Source organism: Saccostrea cucullata, unplaced genomic scaffold, assembly GCF_032062105.1.
Source record: "Saccostrea cucullata isolate Sc308-1 unplaced genomic scaffold, CSIRO_AGI_Scuc_v1 ctg1003, whole genome shotgun sequence".
Lineage (NCBI taxonomy): Eukaryota > Metazoa > Mollusca > Bivalvia > Ostreida > Ostreidae > Saccostrea > Saccostrea cuccullata.
This window is the reverse complement of record NW_026926129.1, coordinates 111,665-125,725: the sequence shown is the minus strand read 5'-3', so window position 1 is coordinate 125,725 and position 14,061 is coordinate 111,665. Positions and strand designations below refer to the sequence as shown.

General features: G+C 32.9%; 2 protein-coding genes across 2 annotated transcripts; one reads left to right on the top strand and one right to left on the bottom strand.

Moving 5' to 3' along the window:
- Nucleotides 1-775: 775 nt before the first annotated feature.
- Nucleotides 776-5,560, bottom strand: LOC134270882 (uncharacterized). Its single transcript, XM_062753131.1, has 6 exons — nt 5,467-5,560; nt 4,996-5,054; nt 4,672-4,913; nt 3,283-3,379; nt 1,100-1,224; nt 776-970 (listed from the first exon to the last, which is right to left on the bottom strand). Exons 1-6 carry the CDS (start codon nt 5,556-5,558, stop codon nt 776-778), a joined length of 810 nt encoding a protein of 269 aa, XP_062609115.1. The 5' UTR covers nt 5,559-5,560.
- Nucleotides 5,561-7,174: 1,614 nt separating this feature from the next.
- LOC134270880 (uncharacterized) lies at nt 7,175-13,609 on the top strand. The gene is made up of 6 exons (XM_062753130.1): nt 7,175-7,224; nt 9,128-9,198; nt 10,090-10,178; nt 10,277-10,535; nt 11,241-11,362; nt 13,316-13,609. Exons 1-6 carry the CDS (start codon nt 7,175-7,177, stop codon nt 13,568-13,570), a joined length of 846 nt encoding a protein of 281 aa, XP_062609114.1. The 3' UTR covers nt 13,571-13,609.
- The last annotated feature ends 452 nt before the right edge of the window (nt 13,610-14,061 follow it).

Here is a 14,061-nt window from a genome sequence, read left to right as displayed (position 1 = left end):
TGACGATATAATCGGGCAAAATGTCACACATAATACAAAAGAATCTTTACTCATATGGTCTTCAAAATTTCATATCAAAATGTTGTAAATTGGTATCAATTTTGAGTGATTTTTCAGACATATCATTAAGTCACGGAGCAGCAAAATCTTCGACGTCACAGGCATTATAAAAAAAATAATATTATGTTATTGAGCTTTCATATTCTCAACATTTTCCCAAGAGTACCTGTACAGTTTGAGTTACCTTATCTACTCAACTTCTAAACACCATTTCTTGTCAAGCTTAAAATATATTAAACAGGTAAAGAATATTCTTTTTTGTTTTAAAACCAAAAACTTTATTTATGAGATATAGTGTGATATTTGTGACTCTCAATCACGTTCTTTACAGTCCGGATAAAGTTTTCGTTGATAATCTTCTTCCCGTCCTCCCGTATAACCTTTTTACAGAGGTCTTACGGTCTGAAATTTCAATTTGCTTTTTGTGGACGAATTCTTACCCTAGTTTTACTACATGTTTTATTATGCATATATTTTTGTCATGCTCCGTACCTCTCCATCAGCGATATCAACATACCTATGATTTTAGTAGAATTTGTATAAAATACAGAAATTTTGCCCAAAATTTATTGGAATCTTTAAGATACATATTTGTTTTAAATTTCATAACTATATGACGACTGTAAGAGTAAATAATAGCACAGTCCGCGTAATTTTTGAACGGCCCTCGTACGTACGTAAAAATACACATGAAGTATAGTGCGTAATGTTTCATTCATGGAGACTTTGCTGTCAAACTGTATCGCTCCAAACACCGCTTCATTCTAGTATGAAGCATGACCCATGTAGCCTTTTGAAATTTCTTGGACATGTAACATCTAGCATGTCTGGCATAACACAGCCCTGCGCGCTTCTTGGGCCATACACATGTTTTAGCATCACGAATGCATCCACTACTTTTCCGGCAGATCTGGGAAGAAATTTTCATTTTCATACATGTATACATTGTTTTTTTTTTTTGGTTTTTTTTTTCTAAAGCTAGTATTACTTATTGGTGTGTAAATTACTTATCACGTAGGCATTGTTCTTTTGATACTACCTGTATGTCACAGTCGTATCTCCCCGTCCTGAGGTTGATCTTCTGGTACCGTGACACACCACCCTCCCAGCACCCCGTCCAGTCACAACCATTAACGTCCAGGTCTCCTCGACTGTTCAACTTTCCTTCACAAATCAAACAATCAATTTTTTTCAATCGAATTTTTTTATATCATCACATTCAATTTTTAATTTTATGAAAAAAATGACGAATTGTAGTTCCATGCCATAATTTCCTGCAACAAATGAAAACAAGAGGCCCACGGGCCTTATGGGACACCTGAGTATCATGTAACAACTTTCCAACAAATGAATTTGGTTCGTACTTTATTATATAAACCAGAGACCATGAAATTCACTATTTTGAAAGAGGCACCATTGCTCATTATTACTATACACTTGGCAAGCTTACTTTGATTACAAGTGTACTTAATACCCAGAAACAGAGCAGAGGAACAAAGAAAATATGCATTTCCAGTTTTTCCACTATATTATCAGTAGTGCTCCACCCCACAGGAACCCCTGACCCTGGGGCCACACATTTCACAATTTTGGAAAAGACACTCTTGCTCATCATAAATGTTTGATCAATACCAACAAAAAGCAGATTTCAAAGCATTAATTCATTTCCAGTATTTAATCATTAGAGTCCCCCCACCCACCCCACCCAGACACCCCTTCCCAAGGGCCTTGAAATTCACAATTCTAGAAAAAGCACCCTTAGGTCAGCTCATCATAACTATGTACATGTACTTAGATCATAAGTTTAATACCCAGTAACAAAGGAGATTTTCAAAAACATAATGCATATTCACTATATACTCAATAGAGACCTGCCCTAACACCAGAACCCCTGACCCAGGGACCATGAAATTCATAATATTGGAAGAGGGAACTCTTTTCATCATACCTATGTACATATTTTATTGGTTTAATACCCAGGAGCAGAGGAGAAGATTTTCAAAGAATTAATGCATTTTCACTATTATAATCAATGTAGCCCACCCAAAACCCCTGACCGAAGGACCCTGAAATTCATAATTCTGGAAGAGGCAACACTCCTCATTATAAATATGTACATATTTCATTAGCTTAATACCCGACAGCAGAGGAGATTTTTCAAAGAATCAATGCATTTTCACTATATAATCATTAGAGCACTGCCTTAACCATGCTAACACAAGAACCCCTGACCCAGGGGCCATGAAATTCACAATTTTGATACAGGCAACCTTCGTCACCATAACTATGTACTTAGCTTGTTTTCATAATACCCAGGAACAGAGGAGAAGATTTTCAAAGAATTATTGCATTTTCACTAAATGATCATAAGAGCCCCGCCCTAATACCAGAACCCCTGACCCTGGGGCCATGAATTTCACAATTTTGGTAGACGGCTCAATGCATATGCTTATTATAATCAATTCAACAATTTGGCTGCTTGTCGTCCAGGAGTAAAGACGAAGATTTTTTAAAGATTGCATTAATTTTAGTGGTTTTTGCCCCACCCCTCCGGCCCCAGTGGGGTACAGGCCATGACCCAATAACTGGTATTGATAAAATATGGAGATAATGAACACTATATATGCACTAGTCAAGCTCAAAGTCGATTTAAACAATACAGATCGGGAGCAGAGCAAACTCGAACCATTATTAATACACCAGCGGTGGGATCAGGTGGCATAGAGGAGTGAACACAAACTGCCGACAGGACACACCCACCGTGTGTTCCTTGTCATGTTCAGGGGAAAAAAACAGAAAATTTCGTCTGTAAATGATGGCCTAACAAGTATATATAACTTCAGTCAGCATTTTACTCAAGGACAGAATGTATATTTGATACCAAGGACATTGTATCAACCAAAAAAAAAAAACTGGCGGAATGATGAATTCATAGAAGACTGTTGAGATACTTGTTTCATCAACTTGTTTTACAATAGCTTGTCTCGTCTTAGAAATTGTCCATAAAATTGTATGATGATTGACACGTACCAGATCCTCATGATTTACCGACTCAAACATTTTATATTAAATTCAAATAAAAATTGTCAACTCGCAAAATCTAAGTTTTCATCGAGAGAAAGGAAATATTGCAAATCCTAAGGAACAATTCAATAGCTATTCATGGTTAAGTCTACGTTAGTTATACCTGAAACCATACAAAGAGTAGAAATTTTTTCTCACCAGTTATAAGGTATGTTTTGTTGACAGTGAAAGAAGGTTGGCACCCGGATCCGTCATCATAAGTGTTGACTTTTAATTCTGTCTCTTTCGGAATCCCCTAAAAATGCAGGGCATACATGTTTTCAAAGTTATCCTCAAATGTCACAGTACTTAAAATGTCACATTTCGATGTTTCCTACTTCGACTATTTTGTTTAGTCTATATGCTTTACAGTATTCTATTTTAGACATGATGAGCTACAGAGAAGCAATCTTATTAAAATCAGATCCTTTGATCCGCGCACTTAGATTGCTACCTTGTGTAGCGATCAACGTGAGCGGATGCTTACTGACGTTTTTCATGCTGATTGTTACTCCATTATTTATATACTGAATTGACGACGGGTTTTTCCGTTATTTCACGATCATGACAAGGAGCACACGACGGATGTGACCGGTCAGCAAGGGATGCTCACCCCTCCATGGCATCTTATCCCACCTCTGATGTTTCAGAGGCCCGTGTTTGCTCTGCTCCTATTTTGTTTTGTTTTATGGACTTTGATATTGAATACTGTTCGTTATCTCCATATCCTTCATTAGAGACGATAAACCAGTAGGTTTTTCTCACGTGGCCAAAACATGTCACTGATTGGAATTTAAAAATATAGTTATTGTATTTTATAGATGTATTTTCATTAAGGAGCACAGATACTCGACGTAAAATAACTATCTTAAAAAACATAACAATTATACTGTATGGCGTGTGTATGTGTAAGGGAGTGCATTTATTCACTTTCAAATTTCCTGTTTAGTGTAAGTTCCTTTGAGCATTGTTAAAAAAAATCTGTAAATTTGTGACCGTTCGGCAGGAGACACACTCCCAAATGGCACCCGATCCCACCTCTGATCTTTTGGAGACCCGAGTTTGCTCTGCTCCTATTTCGTATTGTTTTATATACTTTTGAGATTGAATATCGTTTCGTTATCTCCATAAATTTCAAAATAAAATGAATACTACAAGTAATAAATGAAATAAATATACTTGTACTTACTAGAGCCTTGAACAATAGTCACATTCTTCCTATGTGAACTTTGTGAATCATACTCATTTTGTTCTAATATTAAAAACTATCCATAAATTGATATTTGACAAATAATCAAGAACGAGAAAACTTGTACATCGACTCCCAATTGATTTTTTAACTACTTGAATAGAAATGAAGCATCAATGCATTCTTGTCTGTTTTTCGTAAGTTTATTACATATTAATAAAATACTAATTGAATTTCTATAATTTCTAAAGATTTATATAACCCAAGAGCTTTAGTTAACGTATTTTGTGAGAAAATATACTAGTATAGGATTTCAAACATTTTCAATGATTTACTGAAACAAGTACTGAATTACTTACTCCTTTAAAAGACCTTTTGACGAGGAATGTGTTAGTTACTCTCTTTGTTGGTAAATAAGGCATTCCCGGCTGTAGGTCAGTATGGGAAGAGGTCATTCCTAGTTCTGGGTCAGTGGGGGGAGGGAATATTGCACTTCGTTTCTTCATGTGGTTCCAGATGGGATCCCTGATTATCACGGGCCGGATCCTTATAGAGGGGGCGGGCAATAAAGCATGCTTTCGAATTAAAATTCCCTTAAATGCTAAAAGAGAACAAACCTTTTTTATTCTAAAAGCAGAAAATAAATTTGAAATACAATGTATTTTTTTTTTAATTTTACTCACCTACATCAGCAGAACAAAACTTCTGCTGGGGATGAATTTCCTCACACCCACACATGTCCCTGCATCAGAGAAAACTTGAGATGTCATTAATTCACCTGTTTAAAATTTGCTTTTTAAAGTTAATTCTACATTCATTGATGTTTTATTTTTATGAGCCTTATACAAAAATTAATGATATTTTATTTTGAGTTTCAGTTATTATTATATATCAAGTAATTAAACCCCACACGAAATTTTACAAGACTTTATATTGAATAGGGTTACTTTCAAAACGGCATGAAACCCACTTGATGGAAAATAAACGAAATTTTATCAACATCAAAATACGTGCTTCTACATTAATATGATTTATGCACTTTACAAGGAATGTGATATTCAAATTTAACTACCGTTGCGATGAATATTATTATTAATTAAGGGATAGGAGATAAAAAATTCAAAAGTACAGATCTTTTACTTTGGATTACTTACACATTAGAAACCTCATCCACTGATAAACTTCCACATCTCATTATTATCAATCCAGTATACACCAAGAAGCGAAATATGCTCATTGTCCACATAACTGTTAGTATATCACTTACCTTTAAAAAATTATATGATGTACATATATATCAATTTCTAAAATCATAATTATTTCCTTTAAATCTGAAAAATATAAAGTTTTTTTTAAAGTTTAGTATTTTTGCAACAGACATTTTATAACAAATGTGTAAAGCCGTATTAATAATTGTATAAGTTACCTGGGAATAGGTTCTTTCTAATTTTCCTACTTTTATTATTCCTAGGTAAGTTTTATACGGTATTATATGTAGATAATTTACATATCCGATTTTGAAGGAAAGTCAAAATAAATTTCTTCATCGTGTCCTCCCACCTCGTGTCAGATTGATTAACTATTATCTTTCTATAATTATTTTACCATAATGTTTCTTTACAAGGAGAGTCTGTGTGGCCATATTCCATTATTTCATAATTAATGGCAACATGCCTTATCAAAAGGTATTTACTTCTGGTATATATTTTGAATGCTACATTATCAATTTTAAGATGAAGCTTCATTGCTTATTTTTTTTCTGTTAATAGTACCAGGTATTTGTGAAATATTTTAGGTTTTAAATGAAGTGTAATTTAATTGTGGACTCGGGATCACGAAATATCTTAAGTTGCATTCAAAAAACCTATGTAGAGATGGAATAAGTTTTAAATGCGGTAGCCCAAGATGAAAAAAATTCAATGAACATGTGATCAGTCTTATATATCATAACAATAAAATGAATTCAATTTATAGATTCATCGACGAAAAACTGAACATCAATTTAGGCAAGAAAACGTAATTTGGTAAGTTTAAATGAAACGTATATTTATCGGCACATAATCTCAATCTGTTGCATTGGCCCTGCCAGACAGCAATGACAAGAGGTGTGGTGATGCCTTGCTCAACACAATGACATGAAAAAAGCATTATAATATCCCTCATATTAAAAGATGTATTTTTTTTTTCAAACTTTTGTCACTTTTTTATTTTAATTGCTATTAATCAGCGTGGGACTCACCAAAGTTTTCCAATAAAAATCACAAGTATAATAGAGATTAAATAATGGCAAAGGAACGTCGTATTTTAATTATTAGTATAAATATAAGATTTTCGCTTCGGTTCTTAACTTTAGGAAGGTCTTGAACGTTCATGAAGGTATGTTACCAACTTGTAATAATTACTAGAAAGTAAAAAATAATATTATAAGTACAAGTATAGTATTATAAGTATAAGATGTTTGTAGCAATTAAAGTAAATCATTTACAAAAAGATGCAATTGTCGCAAAGATCGGTATTGAAAATTACTGTAAAAACATATTTTCGTAGGGTCAAATTTTCATCAGGTTTGAGGATAAACTCGCGAGTTTGTGAGGATTTAATTTCGTAAATAAGAAATTATTAAGTTTAGTTATGTATGTTACGTTTTACATTTCGTGCTTGACATGAAATTACGTGGATCTCTTCATACCTCGAAAACAACGAAAGTTACCCCCTACGAAGATTTGTGATTTCACAGAAAAGGCATGTTCTGACCAAATTTTATTTTCTAGTTGAAACGACAAGTTTGAATAAGACATCTTTGTCCTGTTTCAGATTATAAACTACGCGTCGAAGAAGACTGCATACTTAGTATTCTAGAAGATGTTACGAGCGGCTATTATTTTATTGACTGTCCACATTGTCTTCTCTCAGTAAGTAAAGAATATGGTATAAATTTCAATTTAAATGTTCAAACTTCGTCACAGAAAAGATGTGCCTCACCTGAAGGAAATAAAAGTAATTAACTCTCACTAAATTATGTTCATAAAGTCTGTTTCAGAAAAAAGACCTGATTTATATAGGGGCAATGCCAGACTGAAATTCATTAGCTACATAATTATAGCTCACTGCTTGAGAAAATTCGGACAGACAGAACAGAGAGCTAAAAATCCAAGCATTGTAAAACCTTCGATTTACACCACTTCGGGTATTATTTCTTTTATTCTATGCTTTTCCGCGCTTTAGAAATGTTATCCGATACCTTTCAATACATATAACTGTATTTTTAAAAACACGATCAACATGGATACCGAAATGGTCATATTTTTTAAAACTGACAATTCAAAGGCATAAAGGGCTGTTTTGGGCCGATTAAAGGTACATAAATTATCAAGAATAGTTGTTAGATACATGCTTAATTATTGGACATTATTCTTAAAGTGGGGAAAAGCTAAAAATAAATATCCCCGTGGGCTTGAAATACAGAGTCTGACACAGCTGTTTCATATTTTAATTTTTTGCTTACTAGAAAAATACAACTTACAATAGTTATCTTACTACGAAGCTTGATGACAAACGCGATAGCTTAACTTTATAATCCTCAACCCCCTTACTCAGCAATATACCTTCATCACTTGCATACGGATTTTAAATTTCTCGGTTGATTCGATACATAATTAAGAGCATGCTCTACCTACATGTATAAACAATTTTTTTAAACGAGGTAAGATATATTCTGACAACAACTTAATGAAGAGAATATCAGCAGTCTAGTTTAAAATCATCATTTCGTAAGTTCTATGGTCGATGCTATAACTTTGTCTGCAAATACAATTTATCATTAAGTCAAATGCTGACTGACGTTTTCATACTTATTTAGAATAGGCCACTATTTACCCACTGAATTGTTGACGGTTTTTTATATTCCTGAACATAACAAGTAGCACTAGGCCGGTGTGACCGGTCGATCGGCAGGGGATGCTCACTCCTCCATGACACCTGATCCAAACTCGGATGTTTTAGAGGTCCGTATTTTCTCTGCTCCAAATATTGTTTTATGGACTTTTGGGCTTGAATGCTGTTCGCTATCTCCATTTTTTTAAATAGTCTAGAAAAAGCCCCTATATAATCCGTATACAAATTAACGTTACGCAAACAGTTCATAACACCACATATTCACTTGCAACTGGCTGGATACTATATGTTTGAAGAGAATATTGTTTCGCAAATCTACCAAAATATTTAATGATTATTTTTTTGAAATTTACAATTCCTTTCACACAGTGAAAGCAAACACAGAAGTTATAGATAGTTGACCTTATTTTTCTACGACAGAAGTTTCTTTAATCAATGAAAATGGAATCGTCAGGTAGCCTTCAATTTCTTATTTATTTGAGTCCTGACTATATAATAAAACAATTATCGAGATGGTGAATATGGTTTGTTTGTCATCAAGAAAATGTTCAAATTGACCCCAGCTTCCCCTCAGTCAATACTAATAAATTTCTGATTAATAAATACTGATAAATTTCTGATCAATAACAAACCATATTCACCATTGCAAGAGACCATAATTGTATAGTTTTTCATGACAAATGTAAAATAAAGAAAGGGAGTAATATCTATTAATGAAGAAGATAAAAAATAATTGGATACCGTATTTGATATCAACGTGGGTGTTTGAAAATAAAATTATATAAAGCTTGATGCTTTTTTGGATTGTGTTAGACGCTAAGCATGAAAAAGTCTAAAAAAATGTATGCATAAACATGTATTTTAAGCTATACTTTTGCTATAATCATATAACCACACATTTTATTTTGTTTTTCTCAACAGGAATGACAAATGTTTGCCCAAGAAGTCTCTTCAAAGAAAGCTGTGTTCAGTCAAAATGTCACATTTTCATGGTAAAACAAAGTTATATTTTTTTTTTTTTTTAATTTTATGATGTTATTATAATGTATTTTAACGGAGTATCAACGTTGTATGATGTCACAAGTCCGAATAACCCGCTGTTTTCTCATCTGAAATAACATACATTCAATTGATAATTTAAACAGGATTCAACTCCATGTATATCGGATTTTGTAAACCAACTTTTATTCGAGAAGACTTTATTTCGCGATTTACCGGGGGCAAACTAGTTTGCGATGATTAATTTTCGCGATCAAGTCTTTTTATATCAGTTGTTGATAGACAAATGAGACGAAGGATGGGTCGAGAAACATTTGTTAAAAAACACTACATGTATTACCCGCTCAATAATGAAGTCACGCCCTCCAGCGTAAATTATGTATTGAAATTAAAATAACCAATTTTTAATAACTATCTGAATAATACATACGAAAGTACTCCAATAATTCATTCTTATATTAATTTGTGCAAAAAGTTCGATAGCAGTCTTAATTAGTAAGTTAAGGCATATTTTGTAATCCATTTTTCCTTCTCATCATTACATTTTCTCCATCTTACAGATTAGAAGCCCCTTGACAAAGGCTTATGAAAAATATTTTTCTAAATGTTGTTTACATTTACTGCAAATCTTTGAAAATTTGAGAAGGTCAAGATATATAAAATATCGTTTCCAAAAGAAAGGTTTTGACAATAAAAAACACATCAGCAAAGTGTGGAAGTATGTGAAATTCAAGCTCCGGCCAAAGTTATGGACAAAGTTACAAAACTACTAACCCGTAGACATAAAAATTCGCTATATTTTTTTTAATTACAGGTGCTTCAAATTTCCTTTTGTTTTTGAAGATGTGCTGAACATTCCTTTATTTCTCCTATTTCAATTACAGTCTTAAGAGTTAAGGTTCTTAGGGACCTTTCGTCAACCCCAGAGGAAAACCATAGGTATAAAGTTAGAGTCCTTCAAAGAATGAACAAAGTGAGTGTCAACTGGAATAAATACACGAACAGTTGCATTTATTTTTAACGTTAATACATTGTATGTCTATTTAATATTATGTTTTACTCGTTTTATAGATGACTGAGAAAGAAAGAAACTCAAAGAAATTAAATATGAGACCAATTATTCGTGCATTCTTTAAAAACCTTGCACCGAAGAAATTAAATATGAGACCAATTATTCGTGCATTCTTTAAAAACCCTGCACCGAAGAAATTAAATATGAGACCAATTATTCGTGCATTCTTTAAAAACCCTGCACCGAAGAAGATATTTCGAAATGTAGAAATTCCGAGAGAATGCATGCTTACTTTAAAAAAGAAATATATCCTAATAGGTACGTATACATTGCATCTACATCATGACGATGTCTTCTTTTTATAAAATGACTTATAAACACATCATAAAGACATATGGATTGTTATGAATTAGACGAGGGTGAAATATTTGGAGACAATGAACAGTTTTTTAGCTCAAAAGTCCATAAATCATAATACCATAATACAAAATAGGAGCAATGCAAACAGCAGGTGCCATTGTGGAGTGAGCATGCACTGCCGACCGGTCACATCCGCCCGTGTGCTCCTTGTCATAATCGGGAAATATGTCGGAAATTCAGTGTAAATTATAGTCTAATATATATAACTATTAAGGAAAGCTTCATTCAGCGTTTGAACTCAATGATAAATTGTATTTGCTGACAGGATCATCTATTTCAAATTGTTCAATTTATTACTTTTCATTTCCCTAAAAGCTCTCTTTCTTGGCAATCAAATTTGCGCTTCTTTTGGAATAAATTTCAAATTTCGGAAATGATAAAAGAAACCATTAAAGAAAATATGTCATTATTATTTTCTTAAGCAAATAAGAGAAAACAACTTAGATAAAAGTTTCCAACTCCAATAAATCAAATGAGGATTATATGCAAAATAAACAGAAAGATCTTTAGAATTTTAGTCAGTCTGAACTTCCCAAGAATACGTCATATTTAGCTTTAATACAGAACTTATAATAATATAAATATAATCTTCATTTTGTGCAGCCAAGTATGATCGGAATTCAGAAAACGTCCGGGTGGATTGTAACGATATACTGGATTGGGAATCACTTTCAGGATTTCAAAAGGGTCGATTACGTCGTGGAGGCTACAGTTGTGGTATAGAGGTATATAAATTTAAAATGTTCTCTAAACTGCTCAGATATTGATAGGACTGCTCAGATATTGATAGGAATTGCAATGATTAAATTTAAGATTGTGCCCATGAGAAAAGGGTGCTTATGGCATTTTCACTAAAAGAGAGAAATAACGCCATAAAGTTGTGACGTAAAATGTTGCAGATTGACGGAAAACGTCAACTTATATTTTTTTACCACGTGTTTACGTTTTTGGATTTCGCTTTTGTCTTAGGTCTGAAAATTGATAAAAAAAAACAATTGGATTTCATTCGAAACGCTTAACTGTTTATCATAAGCAAAATGCCTGGAATTATATTACTTCATTTTAATTACGCTTAGGTGCCATTTCACTTTTTGATAGTGCTCAGTAATATTCTTGGTACGGGCATGTTGTGCCCAATAATTGATCACTGATTGTTTATGAAAAAGACATTGTTTATAATTTTTATTTGAAAAGAAATATTTATGAAGGTCGTTTTTATTTGAAAAGAAATATTTATGAAGGTCGTAAAAATAATTTAAAGAATATTTTTCCATTATTACAATATAACTTGGTTGTGTATTTAGTTGTGTTCGGGGGGAGGGGGTGTTACTGAAATAAAGCTTTTAAAAAACTGCTGTTAAGCTCATATTAACTACATGCACATGTATAAATTTGTCATTTACCTATTTAACACCTACCGCAACCCACCCCACATCATCCCGAAATAATCACCATCGGAATATTGGGACTGACCCGACATTATTTCATGCTTGTGAGTTATGACTTATTTAATTAGCATGCATGTTTTATGAGTAAATGATAAAAAATCGTTTAATGTTGAGATTGAAAAAAAGGCTTATTGTTTCAATTTAGAATAGAGATTTTATTACCATATGCAAGACAGGGGTCTTTTCATATGTTTTTACAAATATTCTATAGAGTATTGTTTAATGTAATGTATGAACCGTGTATCATTAATAATTTATTTTACATTACTGGGTAGATTCTAGTTTATTGTCGTTACCGGAGACATTATCTAAAATGAAATGACTTTCTAAGTAATTCTGTAAATTTACAAAACAATTCTTGCCTGGGAGTGCACCTTTTGGGGTGTGAATTTTCTTTCGTCCCAACATGAGCGAAGTGTAAAATAAATAACTCGTATACCATGCATTGATCGATAATACTTATAACAACTATCTTGAAAATAATCTTTATATTCATAATAATATTAGTAACGTTTCAATAAAATTATAGTCAATGTTTGACATTGATGCAAACGTAACATGACATGATGATTTAACTGTTTAAAAAATGAATTATCACTAATATAAGCGATAAAAACATACTTAGAGTTGGAATAGAACCATAAAAATCATATTTGCAACTCTTAACCTTGTTCTAACAAAATTCATGAAAAACTCAAAATTGTAAAATTGCTATAAGCACCCTTTTCCCATGGGCGCAATCAATTTTTCATGATATTTCTACATTTTTTGCGATTACAAGAAAGAGTACCTGGACAAGGAGGTCTTGTGTCTTCTTGTAATGCTATGCTGAATTATAGGTCTCTTGCTGCATGTCTACATGTACGTCATATACATCCCCTGTTACACACCTTGAATTTAATGTAAGTTATGTACATAAAATGGAGATAACACACAGCATTAAAGCTTATAAAGGCATTAAAACAATACAAATCAAGAGCAATGCAAACCACCCACCTCTTAAACATTATGGGTTGCAGCAAGTGCCATGGTTGGATTGGGGAGGGGGGCCTGCCGAATGGTTATATATTTATGCTTGGAATACATGGGTATATCATATCATTAATGTATATTTAAAACAAAATATCGACGATCGAATATGGAACCCAACTTATGTTCTGGAAACAATATCAAAGAAATGATTCTTTTCTCTTGACTTGATAATAATAAAAAAAAACTTTTTTAAATTAGATATGCATCAATGATTGTGTGGATAACGAGGGATGTGCTTCTACCCATGTGCCGCTTGCTTGTAGAATGGAAAAGGAAGAAGAAAATTGCTATGACAAATATGCAGAGTGCAAACCTAATGTTGAAACATCGAGCGGGGATTGGGAAATGCAAGACAAAGTTTTCAGTTCATGCCAACAACTGGAAAATCCCATTCCGGTTTTTGTAGATCCTTCAGGTTCCGGAAATGGAACCGAGCCTACAGCGGTTCCGTGATGTTCATTATATTATAATAATTCCTTGGAAACATTACTTTCTTCAAACCGTTATAACACATTATATCATGTATTACGACCTCCCCTTTCATTGCTATATAATAACTGACAGTTGAGATTGTTCAATGAACTGGAAATTCTGTTGTGTTTTTCATTGTGATTCTTTGCAACAATAAAGAGAAAAATACGAGGGTTGTCCGTAAAGTTCGTGTCCAAATTGATGATTACTGACAAACATAGATAAAATATATCAAATGTTTATTTTCATTAAATTAATGTTTCCTTTTATAAATATGCAAATTTTAAACCAAAACAAAGCACAAATACCCCAGATAGTTATCTAAATATCCAACTGAGGTGCATAAAGCATAAAACAATGAACAAAAGAGATAAAACAGTTTTAATATGTATTTCCAATGCACATGAAAAATAAAAATTACTCCAAATTTGCCAAGCTTCCCGGCTCCCTTTACTATATTTTCTCGACTATTT

Coding starts and splice junctions, on each gene's coding strand:
- LOC134270882 (XM_062753131.1), bottom strand. CDS start 5,558: ATGTGGACAATGAGCATATTTCGCTTCTTGGTGTATACTGGATTGATA. Junction 5,055..5,466: donor GTGGATGAGGTTTCTAATGT/GTAAGTAATCCA, acceptor TCTCTGATGCAG/GGACATGTGTGGGTGTGAGG. Junction 3,380..4,671: donor TCAAAAGGTCTTTTAAAGGA/GTAAGTAATTCA, acceptor CTGCATTTTTAG/GGGATTCCGAAAGAGACAGA.
- LOC134270880 (XM_062753130.1), top strand. CDS start 7,175: ATGTTACGAGCGGCTATTATTTTATTGACTGTCCACATTGTCTTCTCT. Junction 10,179..10,276: donor TCCTTCAAAGAATGAACAAA/GTGAGTGTCAAC, acceptor CTCGTTTTATAG/ATGACTGAGAAAGAAAGAAA. Junction 11,363..13,315: donor GCTACAGTTGTGGTATAGAG/GTATATAAATTT, acceptor TTTTTAAATTAG/ATATGCATCAATGATTGTGT.